At 42.0% G+C, this 12,721-nt stretch overlaps 1 protein-coding gene across 1 annotated transcript in view; it reads right to left on the reverse strand.

Moving 5' to 3' along the window:
• Positions 1-10,241: 10,241 nt before the first annotated feature.
• LOC114559596 (protein NLRC3-like) overlaps positions 10,242-12,721 on the reverse strand; it is a 36,138-nt gene continuing 33,658 nt past the window's right edge. The window contains exons 14-17 of the mRNA XM_028584339.1: positions 11,852-11,887; positions 11,156-11,202; positions 10,700-10,811; positions 10,242-10,272 (exon numbers count right to left, since the gene is read on the reverse strand). Coding sequence (XP_028440140.1) covers positions 10,242-10,272; positions 10,700-10,811; positions 11,156-11,202; positions 11,852-11,887 — 226 coding nt within the window. The remainder of the gene's footprint in view (positions 10,273-10,699; positions 10,812-11,155; positions 11,203-11,851; positions 11,888-12,721) is intronic.

Consider the following 12,721-nt stretch of genomic DNA (forward strand, 5'->3'; position numbering starts at 1 on the left):
TTTTTAGGTGTGAAAAGGCCCTCATACAGTCTGTGCATCAACCCTGGTTTCCACTAGCAAATTAAAAATGTGCATTAAAAACAGGTGGATGGAAACGCACTTTTACAGCCAGCTTTTCCCTCCTCCTACGAGTGTAGCCATGTGGAACAACTATCTTTTTGATTTCCGATGTGGTTGGACATTATGTCGTACAAACCACTTATATTCTCATATAAACCGGCCCTAATAGTGGAGTGAATGTACTGGAGTTTATGAACCGATCCAATACCACGTAATTTAGCCCAGAAGAAAATGTACTTTAAAGTAGTTCATTTATGTTCTTTATCCGTTATGACTGTGTGTGTGTGTGTGTGTGTGTGTGTGTGTGTGGGTGTGTGTGGGTGTGTGTGTGGGTGTGTGTATAGGTGTTTGGGATTGAAAGGAATGCAAAGCCCAAGCATGCAGAGACTGGGGGAAGGGACAGATGTCATTGGCCACTGCATAGGGGCTGCAATCAGACAGGGGGGCAAGAATGCAGTGTAGAGGAATGTTAACAGAGAGACAAAGAGTAATGGGAGGCTAAAGGGTTGGCGTGGTCAGCTGGGGGCATTTGCCATGGCACGTAGCTTGTTTACATCTTTTGGCGCCTACCCACTGCTAGTACCAGCTCTGCTCGGCTCGGCTCGGCTCGGCTCGGCTCGGCTTTACTTGGCTGCAGTGCCCTGTCCTCCATTTTCCATTGCAGATTTAGTACCAAACAAAAAGGGCGGCTAGAGTCGAGCAGGTACCATGTAATGAAAAAACGCCATCTGTGACTGCCTGCAGTCATGCTTTTGATAAGATACGCACTGATTTTAAAGGAAGATATGCATTGCATTTTCCGCCACAGGTACAGAAAATCGGTTGGAATAAACAGAGGAAATTACATAAATAAGCATACTGACATCTGCCAAGGCCAAATAAAGGATAACATTTTCTGAAAACTTGCAAAATAGAAAAAGTGCAGTACAAATTTTACAGATGGCCATGTTAAAAGCAACAGAAGTTATCTTCTACTGTGTATGTTGTGCTTCTTGCCTTCATAATTCTCACATACACATTTGTATCATCTAAATATCACAGTAACCCAAGTTTTCTCCAGTTTTGGCCAATGTTAGACACCAATGACGCAAATTAACTTTGGAACATGAACATTCTGTGTAGACAGTCAGATGACATCTTTATTTTGTGCTAGTACAGTGCCCATTCAAAATGTGCCTGTTTGGAACAGGCCGATTGCTTGGCCTGTGGTATTGCTGCTTGAAGCTTTCTCCAGAACCATTGTACCCCAAAATTAATTATAGAAGGCACCCAAAGCACATAGCAACCACACTGTAGGCCCTATAGCCTACTACTTGAAAAGGTGGAAGGCAATGCAAATAAAGAGTTTAACTACATTTTAGTGTTGTCTTTTTCATCAAAGATATTGCATGTTTACATCGCCACTGTCAGCATTTAATAGTCTATATCCTCGACGTTCCACTTCCATGATTGCTTTGTTGCCGATTCACTCATTTAGGCCGGATATCCGTTGCCTTGGGCTTCCTTTGTGTTAGCGTTCTAAACTCTGGTGGATTTGTGAGGACTATGGTTAACTGCTCCTCAGATCTCTGCAGGGTAAATCCAGACAGCTAGCTAGACTATCTGTCCAATTGGAGTTTTCTGTTGCACAACTAAAACTACTTTTGAACGTACACATGTGAACAACGGACCAGCTCTTCACTCTCGCAAGGATCCTGGAGGGAGCCTGGGAGTATGCCCAACCGGTCTACATGTGTTTTGTGGATTTGGAGAAGGCGTATGACCGGGTCCCCCGGGAGATACTGTGGGAGGTGCTGCGGGAGTATGGGGTGAGGGGGTCTCTACTCAGGGCCATCCAATCTCTGTATGACCAAAGCGAGAGCTGTGTCCGGGTTCTCGTCAGTAAGTCCGACTCGTTTCAGGTGAGGGTTGGCCTCCGCCAGGGCTGCGCTTTGTCACCAATCCTGTTTGTAATATTTATGGACAGGATATCGAGGCGTAGTCGGGGTGGGGAGGGGTTGCAGTTTGGTGGGCTGGGGATCCCATCGCTGCTCTTTGCAGATGATGTGGTCCTGATGGCATCATCGGCCTGCGACCTTCAGCACTCACTGGATCGGTTCGCAACCGAGTGTGAAGCGGTTGGGATGAGGATCAGCACCTCTAAATCTGAGGCCATGGTTCTCAGCAGGAAACCGATGGAATGCCTTCTCCAGGTAGGGAATGAGTCCTTACCCCAAGTGAAGGAGTTCAAGTACCTTGGGGTTTTGTTCGCGAGTGAGGGGACAATGGAGCGGGAGATTGGTCGGAGAATCGGCGCAGCGGGTGCGGTATTGCATTCAATCTATCGCACCGACGAAAAGAGAGCTTAGCCAGAAGGCAAAGTTCTCGATCTACCGGTCAGTTTTCGTTCTGACCCTCACCTATGGTCATGAAGGCTGGGTCATGACCGAAAGAACGAGATCCAGGGTACATGCTGCCGAAATGGGTTTCCTCAGGAGGGTGGCTGGCGTCTCCCTTAGAGATAGGGTGAGAAGCTCAGTCATCCGTGAGGAGCTCGGAGAGAGCCGCTGCTCGCTGCGTCGAAAGGAGCCAGTTGAGGTGGTTTGGGCATCTGGTAAGGATGCCCCCTGGGCGCCTCCCTAAGGAGGTGTTCCAGGCACGTCCAGCTGGGAGGAGGCCTCGGGGAAGACCCAGGACTAGGTGGAGGGATTATATCTCCAACCTGGCCTGGGAACGCCTCGGGATCCCCCAGTCGGAGCTGGTTAATGTTGCTCGGGAAAGGGAAGTTTGGGGTCCCCTGCTGGAGCTGCTCCCCCCGCGACCTGACACCGGATAAGCGGACGAAGATGGATGGATGGATGGATGGACATGTTCCACCAAAACAAGTTCCTTCCTGAGACTATTTAGCAGAGGCACCGTGGCTCCGTCTGGAGCTTAGCCCAAGACGATTGTAATTGGTTTAAAGAAATGCCAATTAACCAGAGCATGTTTTTCTCCCATCCAGGAATGCTGTGTGGACTAGTCAGACCTTACTTTGCAGCGCTGTGGAGGAAGGTCTGGCAAAGCAAGACTAGCGGTGCTGCATCGTCATATACCCTATTGTTGACGAATGTAACACTTCAGTAGAGGTGTTCATTTTCAAACAGGCTTAGTTGCTTGACGGTTGAAGTATGGATTTAATTTGTATTTTGCCAACGTTAATCTTATTAGTGTTATAAATTAGCAGCACACTTGAACAACCAGACCCAGGGTGAGCATAGAGGGTGAGTCTGAGTGAGAAGGAAGAGATGTTGAATTTACAGCTCACAGCAACATAATACGACCTAATGTAAGCAAAATAAATTAAAGGTGGACCTTTATCGTGAAAGGTAGACACGGAAGAGCCAGCGTTATGACATCGCTTTTTTTTCCTCAACCTCTTTTCTCTCTTTTAGTTTTATTCAGTTTAATATCCAATATTCTCCAAATTGCTACAAATTCCAAACCCCATGTTCAGGGGGTACCCAAAAAACCAAGTGTGAGGTAGACTGGATGAACGGTTCATGAGATATTTCATGAGATAAATCTGTGAAAAAGTACAGATAAGTCAACACTATATGACTGAGATCTTCAACAGGGGGTCCTTAGAGTTGCTTCAGGGGGGCCGCCACATTATTGTTCGATGGTTTAAAAAAAAAATTAACATGCATCCAACATATTATTAGTAAGGATATATTTTTTTAATGTACACAACATTGATGATAGGCTTACTGGACTACAGCTAACGTAGCCATCCACAGATACAGTTACGCTTAAGGATTTACTGTGCCACATTGTAATTAAAACATGATGTTTAAATACATGACTATGCCAACAATTATATTTTTTAAAAGCTTAGTAGTGTATGCACCATAAAATGGCTAGTATGAAGGCTTTAGGCCACCCTACACGGTATTGTATGCCCAGTTTAATATGCAACTCAATGTTATACAATATATGTAGTAAGGGGTCCCTGCTCTTTTTCAGCTAAGGGGTCCTTGGCTTAAAAAACGTTGAAGACTCCTGTTATCCCTGTTGCAGATATCAAGCAGTCAGCCGAGTAGAGTTGCACCTGATAGAAGTCCAACACAGCCATCTAGTGGCTGAACATTATAGCCTTCCATCCCAAAATTGGCACGGCACAACAGTTTGAGCCTTGGAGCAGCATTTCTCAGTCGTCTGTAAGCAACCCTTGGTGGTTTGCGAGTAGATTTGATAAAATATGTTTTTAATTTAAATTAAACTGTCTGCAAGTGACGGTGAGCTGCATTTGTGTTGATTTCAATATTATACTAATATGTAAATTCAAACATTATTGTTTGAATTGGCTGTTTTTTTCTGTTTTCGGAACTTCAGCAATGGAGCCAACCGTTTTGTGACTTCCAATTTACATCACAAATAATCAGTGTGACATTTGAAGGAAATATGGTTACTGCATTCTCAGCATAAGCAGCACCCATAGAAATAAAATGGATAGAAAGGTCATTGAACAGTTTCCCGTGGTCATTTGATTGGTACACAACAAAATGGTAATTGTTGTTAGTTGGCATAGTGACAATTTGCGTCAGTGGGGCCGTAAAATGTGTCGCAGCTCGCTAGGAGGAGAGCCGCCCGATGCAGCTCGGGAGCACTGTCATATATAAAATGGACCAACAGATCTCGTTGCTCTGGACGGAGACCAGTGAAGGCTATTAGAAGCACTTTTCCGGTGATCACTTGCTTTACTGCGCAGCCTCCAACTTAGAGAGACAACGTAAATGTGACGTGAGCAACGTGTCTGAAAGTTGTAAGTCTTCTGGTAGCTGTGCCAAGAGAAATCTCAATCATTCCCAATCTTACAGAGACGGAGAGCGTAGGTATATGTTATGAGATAACATGGGCACAGGCTAATTATTGCTAACTAAAATGCTAGTTATCATCAGTAATTAAACCTAAACAGCTCATGTAAGTCCAAACTGCGTGCAAGCTTCTCCTGTACTATACGGTAATTCCTCTACTATGCGACAGTAAGTCGCTTGGTTATGACACAATCGTTAGCCTACTTTTACAAAAACGTCTGCTACGGAGCCATAACGTGAGGTACAAGGCAATGGAGCCTTTTATACATTGTCATATTTCTTTAGAAATGAACAATGGACAAATAGTCTTTAAATGCTTCAGATGTAAAGTTATTCACTGTCAAAGTGACGTCAAAATGAATGGCAGTCAATGGAATGCTAACGGCGGGTGATCACTTGTTAGCATCAAAATGGCGCCATAGGAGCTACGCATTCCAGATGCTTGCTTACCCCCTTGCTCGGGAGATGTTCTCGAAGTTGCAGGGAGTGAGGAGGGAAAGTTAGACCCACCGGCAGTGGGTCAGCGCACCGCTAACGTTAGACCCATCCCGATGTTCAGCTCATTCTCTTTAACTGATGCAGCATAAAAGCACGGTGGAAACAGCAAGCCAGCCAGCCGGTGTTATTTGGCTAACATTAGCTTGCTAACTCCGCCTTAACGTTGCCCCCTAGCCTAGGGTGACCAGACGTCCCGGTTTGACCGGGACAGTCCCGATTTGACCGGGACAGTCCCGATTTTGAATTGCTTGTCCCGAGTCCCGACAAAAGCCTGTCGGGACGCTAAAATGTCCCGGTTTACACCAGGAGCGGCGTCAGCCGATTTTGCCGTGTATTCAGCCCCGAATGTTTTGAGTGTAGCCCCGAATGTAACTTTGTCCAGTTTGTTTTTCCGAGGCGAATAGAACGGGCAGCTACGTGCGGTGTCCGACCATGCTGTATTTGTTGCTATCACCTAGCAACCGTCTCTCCGTGAGGAAAGTTGTGAAAGCCGGGTGAAGTTTTTGGAGGAATCATAGCCAAATCAGTCTAATACATTGATGTTATCAACACAAAGTTTAGGAGCGCAATGCTAATGATTTAGTTTGAAGTTCCCGTGACGTGATGTTTCCAGTCTATGGTTCAGACTCAACCACACGGAGCTCTGAAGCAAACCTGTGGGTCTCTTAGTGTCCACTCTCTCTGTAAAATGCAGCGCAGCTTCAGGTTTATGGATGCGTTCAGCTGTGGACATGCTGCGGCAGATGTGTTGCGTTTGTGCTCCGTGTATTTCTGTAGTTTTGGGTTTCCACCTCCAACGTAGCGTGGCATATAGCCACTTTCATAGCTAAACTATTTGTATCATTCAGAGACCAGAGACCCAAACGGGGCTCTGTGTCTGTCTGAGATCTACCGTATCAGCAGAGCAATCACGTAATGCACAGCAGACTATGGTGCAGGTATAGATTATTTTCTGAAATATAGCTTGTGACTTTATTCTTGTACTTTATTCCTATTATCACTTTATTATTCTCAAAATATCACGACTCCTCCAAATCACAGAGAACACAGATATACTGTATTTTGAATGTGCACAAAGTTTTGGACGAGAGCAGAAATCTTGCTCAAACATCTGAAATATTACAGTCCAGGGGTTTATTAATAAATTAAAATGAATGAATGTATCATTGAGGTGAATAATTGTCATATGCACATTAAGGAGGTTACTTCCCCAACAAAAGAAGCAAAACAGGAAGTAAGAGTAAATGATTACTATAGGCTACATGTGTGCTGACTCAGGTATAATTAGAAAAGTCCATCCAAAGGAGAATAAATAGTTGAAAGCAATACAGAATGCCTGACAGCCTTAATGCAATATATTCCATTATGTTTTTTATATTTGGATTGTAATCTGTTTCTCTTTAAATAAAGATATTTGCAGCATACATTGATTCAGAAAAATTTAGAAATAGGTGCATAAAAATTCACCAGAATGCAGGAAATTAAGTGTTTAATGCTCAAAATTTTCAATAAATCATTTTAATTACTTTGCTGTTATTGGAATAAATAACACTTCAAAAAATATTTTTTGGAAAAAACTCAACATAAATCTCACACTAAACTGAAAAAGGCTGTTACTGCAATTTTGTTAATTTCACAGGAAAAAACACTTATTATTAGACGAGGAGCCTAGGATCAAAATAATGAAGTTACTGTCTGTGACTGTGTCTGACCTGGGCTGGCACATGTTCACGTTAAAATGCGTGTGCGTGCAACAAACACACTACGGTCACGCTCAAAGTGTCCCGGTTTTAGTTCCGGGAAATCTGGTCACCCTACCCTAGCCACATCATTCACAGAAAACGAGCTGAATAATCTTGTGGCGATAACAACATGCTTTGTGTGGATGAAGCATGAAGTTGACTCATTTGGCGGCTGGCTCTCTGCCTTGTAACGTTACTACTCCATGGCTCGTTTATCCGTTACTGCAAAACCTCAGCTCCACGACATTACAAGAAATAAGTAGTACACATGGTGAATGTCTCCCATAGTTTTAGTGCATCATATTTGAACTCTCATTACAACTTTTCTTAAAGATATTTATAGATAAAAAAACAAAACCACCTTGAATATAACAACATGCAATACGAAGTCATTCTGCTTTACAGTTGTTAAAAAAAAAAAAAAAACTTAGATAAGATAAGAAATATATAAATATAACAACACAACACAACATAATTTTAAAATGATGAAATGTTTCTGAAGTCCGATAGGCCTACAGGAAATTACTCAATACTTTTATTTTTGGTCTCCATCTATAAAACCTAGTTAAATACAATAGATTTCCATTTCCATATCTGTGATTGATGTTAATAGGACATTTGACACAGCACAACCTCTCCCAAATCCCAAATATGTCTATAAACAGCTTTCCAATCAGTGAAATACTTGCACGTAAGGAGGATAAACAACAAACTAAATGACTGATGGAGATATCAACATGAGATTATTTCAGCATATCTGAGCGAAAAAAAAGACACAATTAATGAACCAAATGTTAACCAAACTGAAGCTTATCCAACACTATACAGTACAAATAAAATGGATAGAAAGGCCATTCTCATTCAAATCAACGTAGCAAAATGGTCAGCACGACAGCCATTTTCATGAGTACCATTGACATGGCAGAGGCACCTGACTGAACGAACGCTTCAGGCGTGGGCTGTCGCTCCCAGATTTTAAAAGGTTTGGAAACTTTTGCATATTTTACAAAAAATTTTCACCGAAATCTGCTTCTGAAAACATTTTAAGGCAATCATTTTCAGTGTTGGAATGTAACTAAGCACATTTACTAAAGTGCTGCACTTAAGTACAAATTTGAGGTACTTGTACATTATTTGAGTCTAACCCTAACCCTCCGCTACATTTCAGAGAGAACTTTTGTACTTTTTACTTTACGCTACATTATCTGACAGCTTTAGTTACTAGTTACTTTACAAATTAGTGTAACATTTTCAGAGGTGTCAAAAGTATTCACATTCATTACTCAAGTAGAAGTATAGATACTAGGGTTTGAAAAGACTTTTGTAGAAGTTGAAGTATCAACTCAAGCTTTTTACTTAAGTAAAAGTGTAAAAGTACTGGTTTCAAAACTACTTAAAGTATAAAAGTAAAAGTAATGTAAGGCAGAGATCTTCAACAGGGGGTCCTCAGAGTCATTGCAGGGGGGCCTCCAAATTATTGTACATTTTTGAGTCTTTAAAAAAAACAAAAATAAAATGCCTTAACATAATTCCAACATATTATTAGCAAATATAAATTCCCACTGATGATAGGCTTACTGGCCTATAGGTAAGGTTGTCACTAAGATATCAGCCCACAGATACAGTTAATCCTAGATTTACTGTGCCACATATGCAACATTAAAATATGATTTATAAAATCATGCTAACAATTAATATTTGAATAGCTTATGAAAAAAGGTATGTAAGAAGGCTTTAGGTTACCCTAACAGTTATTGTAGGCCCAGTTTAATATGCAACTTAATTTCATACAATATGTAGGGGGTCCCTGCTACATCTCACTTTAAGTTAAAGGGTCCTTGGCTTAAAAAACGTTCAAGACCCCTGATGTAAGGGGGGGAAATGCCATTAAGGACAACAGCTTAACTCTAAAACGCGGGGACAAAATCATATGACTATAATAATGTTATATTAAAATCATACCTGCAAACTCAGAAGGGCTGAAAAAGGTGACACGTAGGCTACATCTCTTCTGTGTTTTTCAGACAACGGCAGCTACAGTCTGGTGTCAGACTCCTCTCCAGTGAAATATAGACACACTTTTACACCGTTTAGCTGTCAGCATTTTATCATGTTTACTCCATCTTCTAGCTAACGCTAGGCTAACCTGCTTCCAACTGTAGTGTTGAGTCGTCCCCCCGCGGCGATGTTCAGTTCCCTCTAACGTCCGTTTTTGAGCATCGCGCGAGGCACCTAAGGCACCGAAATCCGTGTTGCTATTCGGTCCGGTAGATAACGTTCGTTAAGGCACCGGTGGCGTATTAGCACCGGGTCTGTACAGGTGTTATGGATCGCGTACAAACCAATAGGGTGTCGGAATAGCTATGTTTATATTTCTCATCCAACCACAATCAAATTCACTCTCTCCGGATGGAGCGATTTCGATAGGTTTTTTTGTGTGTGTGTTTTTTTGAACGATGACTGACGAGCTGGAATGAAAACAAGCCGAACTGAAATATGAGTAACAAGGCTATTTTTAAAATGTAGGGAGTAGAAAGTACAGATAATTGCGTGAAAATGTAAGGAGTAGAAGTAAAAAGTATGCTGTATAATAATTACTCCAGTAAAGTATAGATACCCAAAATGTCTACTTAAGTAAGGTAACAAAGTATTTGTACTTCGTTACTTGACACCTCTGAACATTTTTGCACACAAAGCACATTTATGTAGTTTATAAAATACGCTGTTTTATTATAAATGAAATTAGCCAACAATATAACGGCCTACAAGTCCAGCGTAAATGATTAGACCATTAAACACACAACTGTTTGGATCCTTTACACTTTCTAAAATGGGAGGATTTTTCTGCATAGAGAACTTTTACTTTTAATACTTAAAGTACATTTTCCTGATTCCTTACATAGTTATACTTAAGTTACAATTTCAATGCGGGACTTTTAATTGTAACAGATTATTTTAACAGTGTGGTATTAGTACTTTTACTTAAGTAAAGGATCTAAATACTTCTTCCATCCCTGTTCATTTTAGATCAACAACGGTCAGTTTAAAAGATTTTCGCAAGTTTTCGAGTTCGACAACAACCTTTTTCTATGTCCACCTCCAACATTTAAACCACAGGACTGGTAGTTGTCTCCCACCTATGAAGAACAAAGAGACACTGAGGAACCATATGACTTCAACTTGAACCCAAACCCTGGATAAAGAGGTTCAGTGAATGTGGTGTTGAAGGTGTGGAGGTGGATCAGTTGGTCAGAGGAGACTGTGTAGAAGGACAGAGTACCAGCAGGACAGTCCACATACACTGCTACTCTGTGAGAAACAGAGACAGAGGAGAAGGAAGGAAGGACTTTTTCTCTGTTCTTGTGACAGACAGAGTAACCATCATCAGAGCAATTCAGACTCCAGGACCGAGAATTCACTCCAAACATACAGTCAACACTGGGTCCTCTCTTGGTGACTCCTTTGTAACTCACTGCTACGCGAATTCTTCCTCTCCACTCGACCTCCCAGTAACAGCGACCAGTCAGACTGTTTCTACACAGCAGCTGTTTCCAGAAGTCAAACCTTTCTGGATGAAATGGATATGGCTGCTCCTCCTCCACATATGTCACCTTCCTGTTGTTTTCAGACAGGTTTCTGTTCACTGTGTTTGTGTCCACTATGAGTTCACAGAAATCTGATGGAGAGAAAGAGACACAACACAGCAGCAGTTTACCATCAGACACATTGGAAGGGTTTATTACATGTTTGTGTGCTAACGTTGTTTATTTCTATAAAGTTGAATGACACGTCAGTAATGTTTTAATGTCAAGTTGATATAACACAAACATCTCAAACAATGCCAACGTTGCATTAAAAAATATCATAATTTATCAAATTACACAACATTCACAAAGACTCCTTCATGTGTCATGTCAGACCTGTGCACAACCCTACAAATAGTGTTACCAGCTTTGTATTTAAAGAGAAACTGACTGTGTGTTGGTTAGCCTTCATTAGTCAAATTGAATCCAAACTTACACTTCTTCAGGCCAGGTTTTAACCTTTGCTCTCCACCATGGTCCACCCTGAAGGAAGAAACACAGAATGAATTTCTAGTCAAAATGAGTCCAAACTGCTGTTAAACATGAAGCAGTCTTCATTCTATTGCCAGAGTGACGGAGAAACAGGCTGAAGATAGGAATTATGAGCAATAAGAAGTCTTTCATGATATTGGGCCAGAGCAGAAAGACATGACATTAGAGAAATTAGAGGCGCCTGCAGTGTATGAGCTATTGTTGTCTGTCCATACCTGAGAGTGTCCAGTCTCCAGTGTGGATTCTCCAGTCCAGTAGATAGCAGCTTCATGGCTGACTCTCCTGGATGATTGTAGCTCAGGTCCAGCGCTCTCAGATGGGAGGGGTTGGAGCTCAGAGCTGAGGCCAGAGAAGCACAGCATTCTCCTGTGATCAGACAGCCTGACAGACTGGAATAAGAAGGACAATTTTACAGATGTTGACCATCTTCTTTGATATGAACCTAAAGCAGGATGAGCAAGACTTTGAAAATCAACTCTTTAACAATCAGCTTAATACTGACCTGAGAGATTCCAGTGTACAGTGTGCACTCTCAAGTCCAGCAGACATAAGCTTCCCTCCTGAATCCTGCAGTTCGTTGTTACTCAGGTCGAGCTCTCTCAGACTAGAGGACTGGGAGCTGAGAACTGAGGACAGAGCTTCACAGCTTCTCTCTGACAGATTACAGCCACTCAACCTTGAAAGAAATGTTCATAGTGAATGGCGATGAACATGGCGGATTTTGTGAGAGACGAAGAGGATTACTTCTCAGACAGTCAGACTGCAATCACTCAACAGCCCAAGGACGTGAGGATGAGAGCCAACAAAAACTGGAGGTGTGAGTGTGGGGGAATATGCCAACCTATGCGACTGAAATAGAGTGTATGTGCTGTGGCGAGTGGGACAAGGTACTGCCATTGATGACCAGGCTCAACGTGTCAGATCAAGATGAGCTTGCCCGCAGTACGTTGTGTCACAGCTACCGAGGATTTCTCGACGCCCATCCATCCTGCAGTCCTCAACTTTTTTTTCTGTGCGATAAAGACAACTAGGAAAAATGCAGAATGGACCCAATAAACAGGGTCCACAGAGTAAGTGATTACTGTAAACAGACGCATGGTGATTTTACGGGATAGATCGACCCATATTAGACCTGTACTCAGTGTTTTCGGCTGCAGGCTACTTCCACCAAATATAGTCCCAAATCAATATCTGCCTAGGAAATAGTCTAGTCTTTATCTGCATTGCTATTTGGACTCATTGTGAATACACAGACCATAAAAAGTAATTAGGTTGTTTTTTGTTGTTGTTGGCTCACTTTTAATCACGACATGCTAACCGGCAACAAAGGATTCCATTGACTATGCAAAGCTAGCGACAATGCATGCACTGAGACAAAAATGCATTTGTCCACCTATATAAATATAGAGGAGATGGTGAATAACCCTATTTCAACAAACGGTGGCGTATTCCTTTTAAAGTCTTAAGGTCTTAAACGGTATTCAGATTTTTGCCTGTTTTGTTACACACT

Source organism: Perca flavescens, chromosome 8, assembly GCF_004354835.1.
Source record: "Perca flavescens isolate YP-PL-M2 chromosome 8, PFLA_1.0, whole genome shotgun sequence".
NCBI lineage: Eukaryota > Metazoa > Chordata > Actinopteri > Perciformes > Percidae > Perca > Perca flavescens.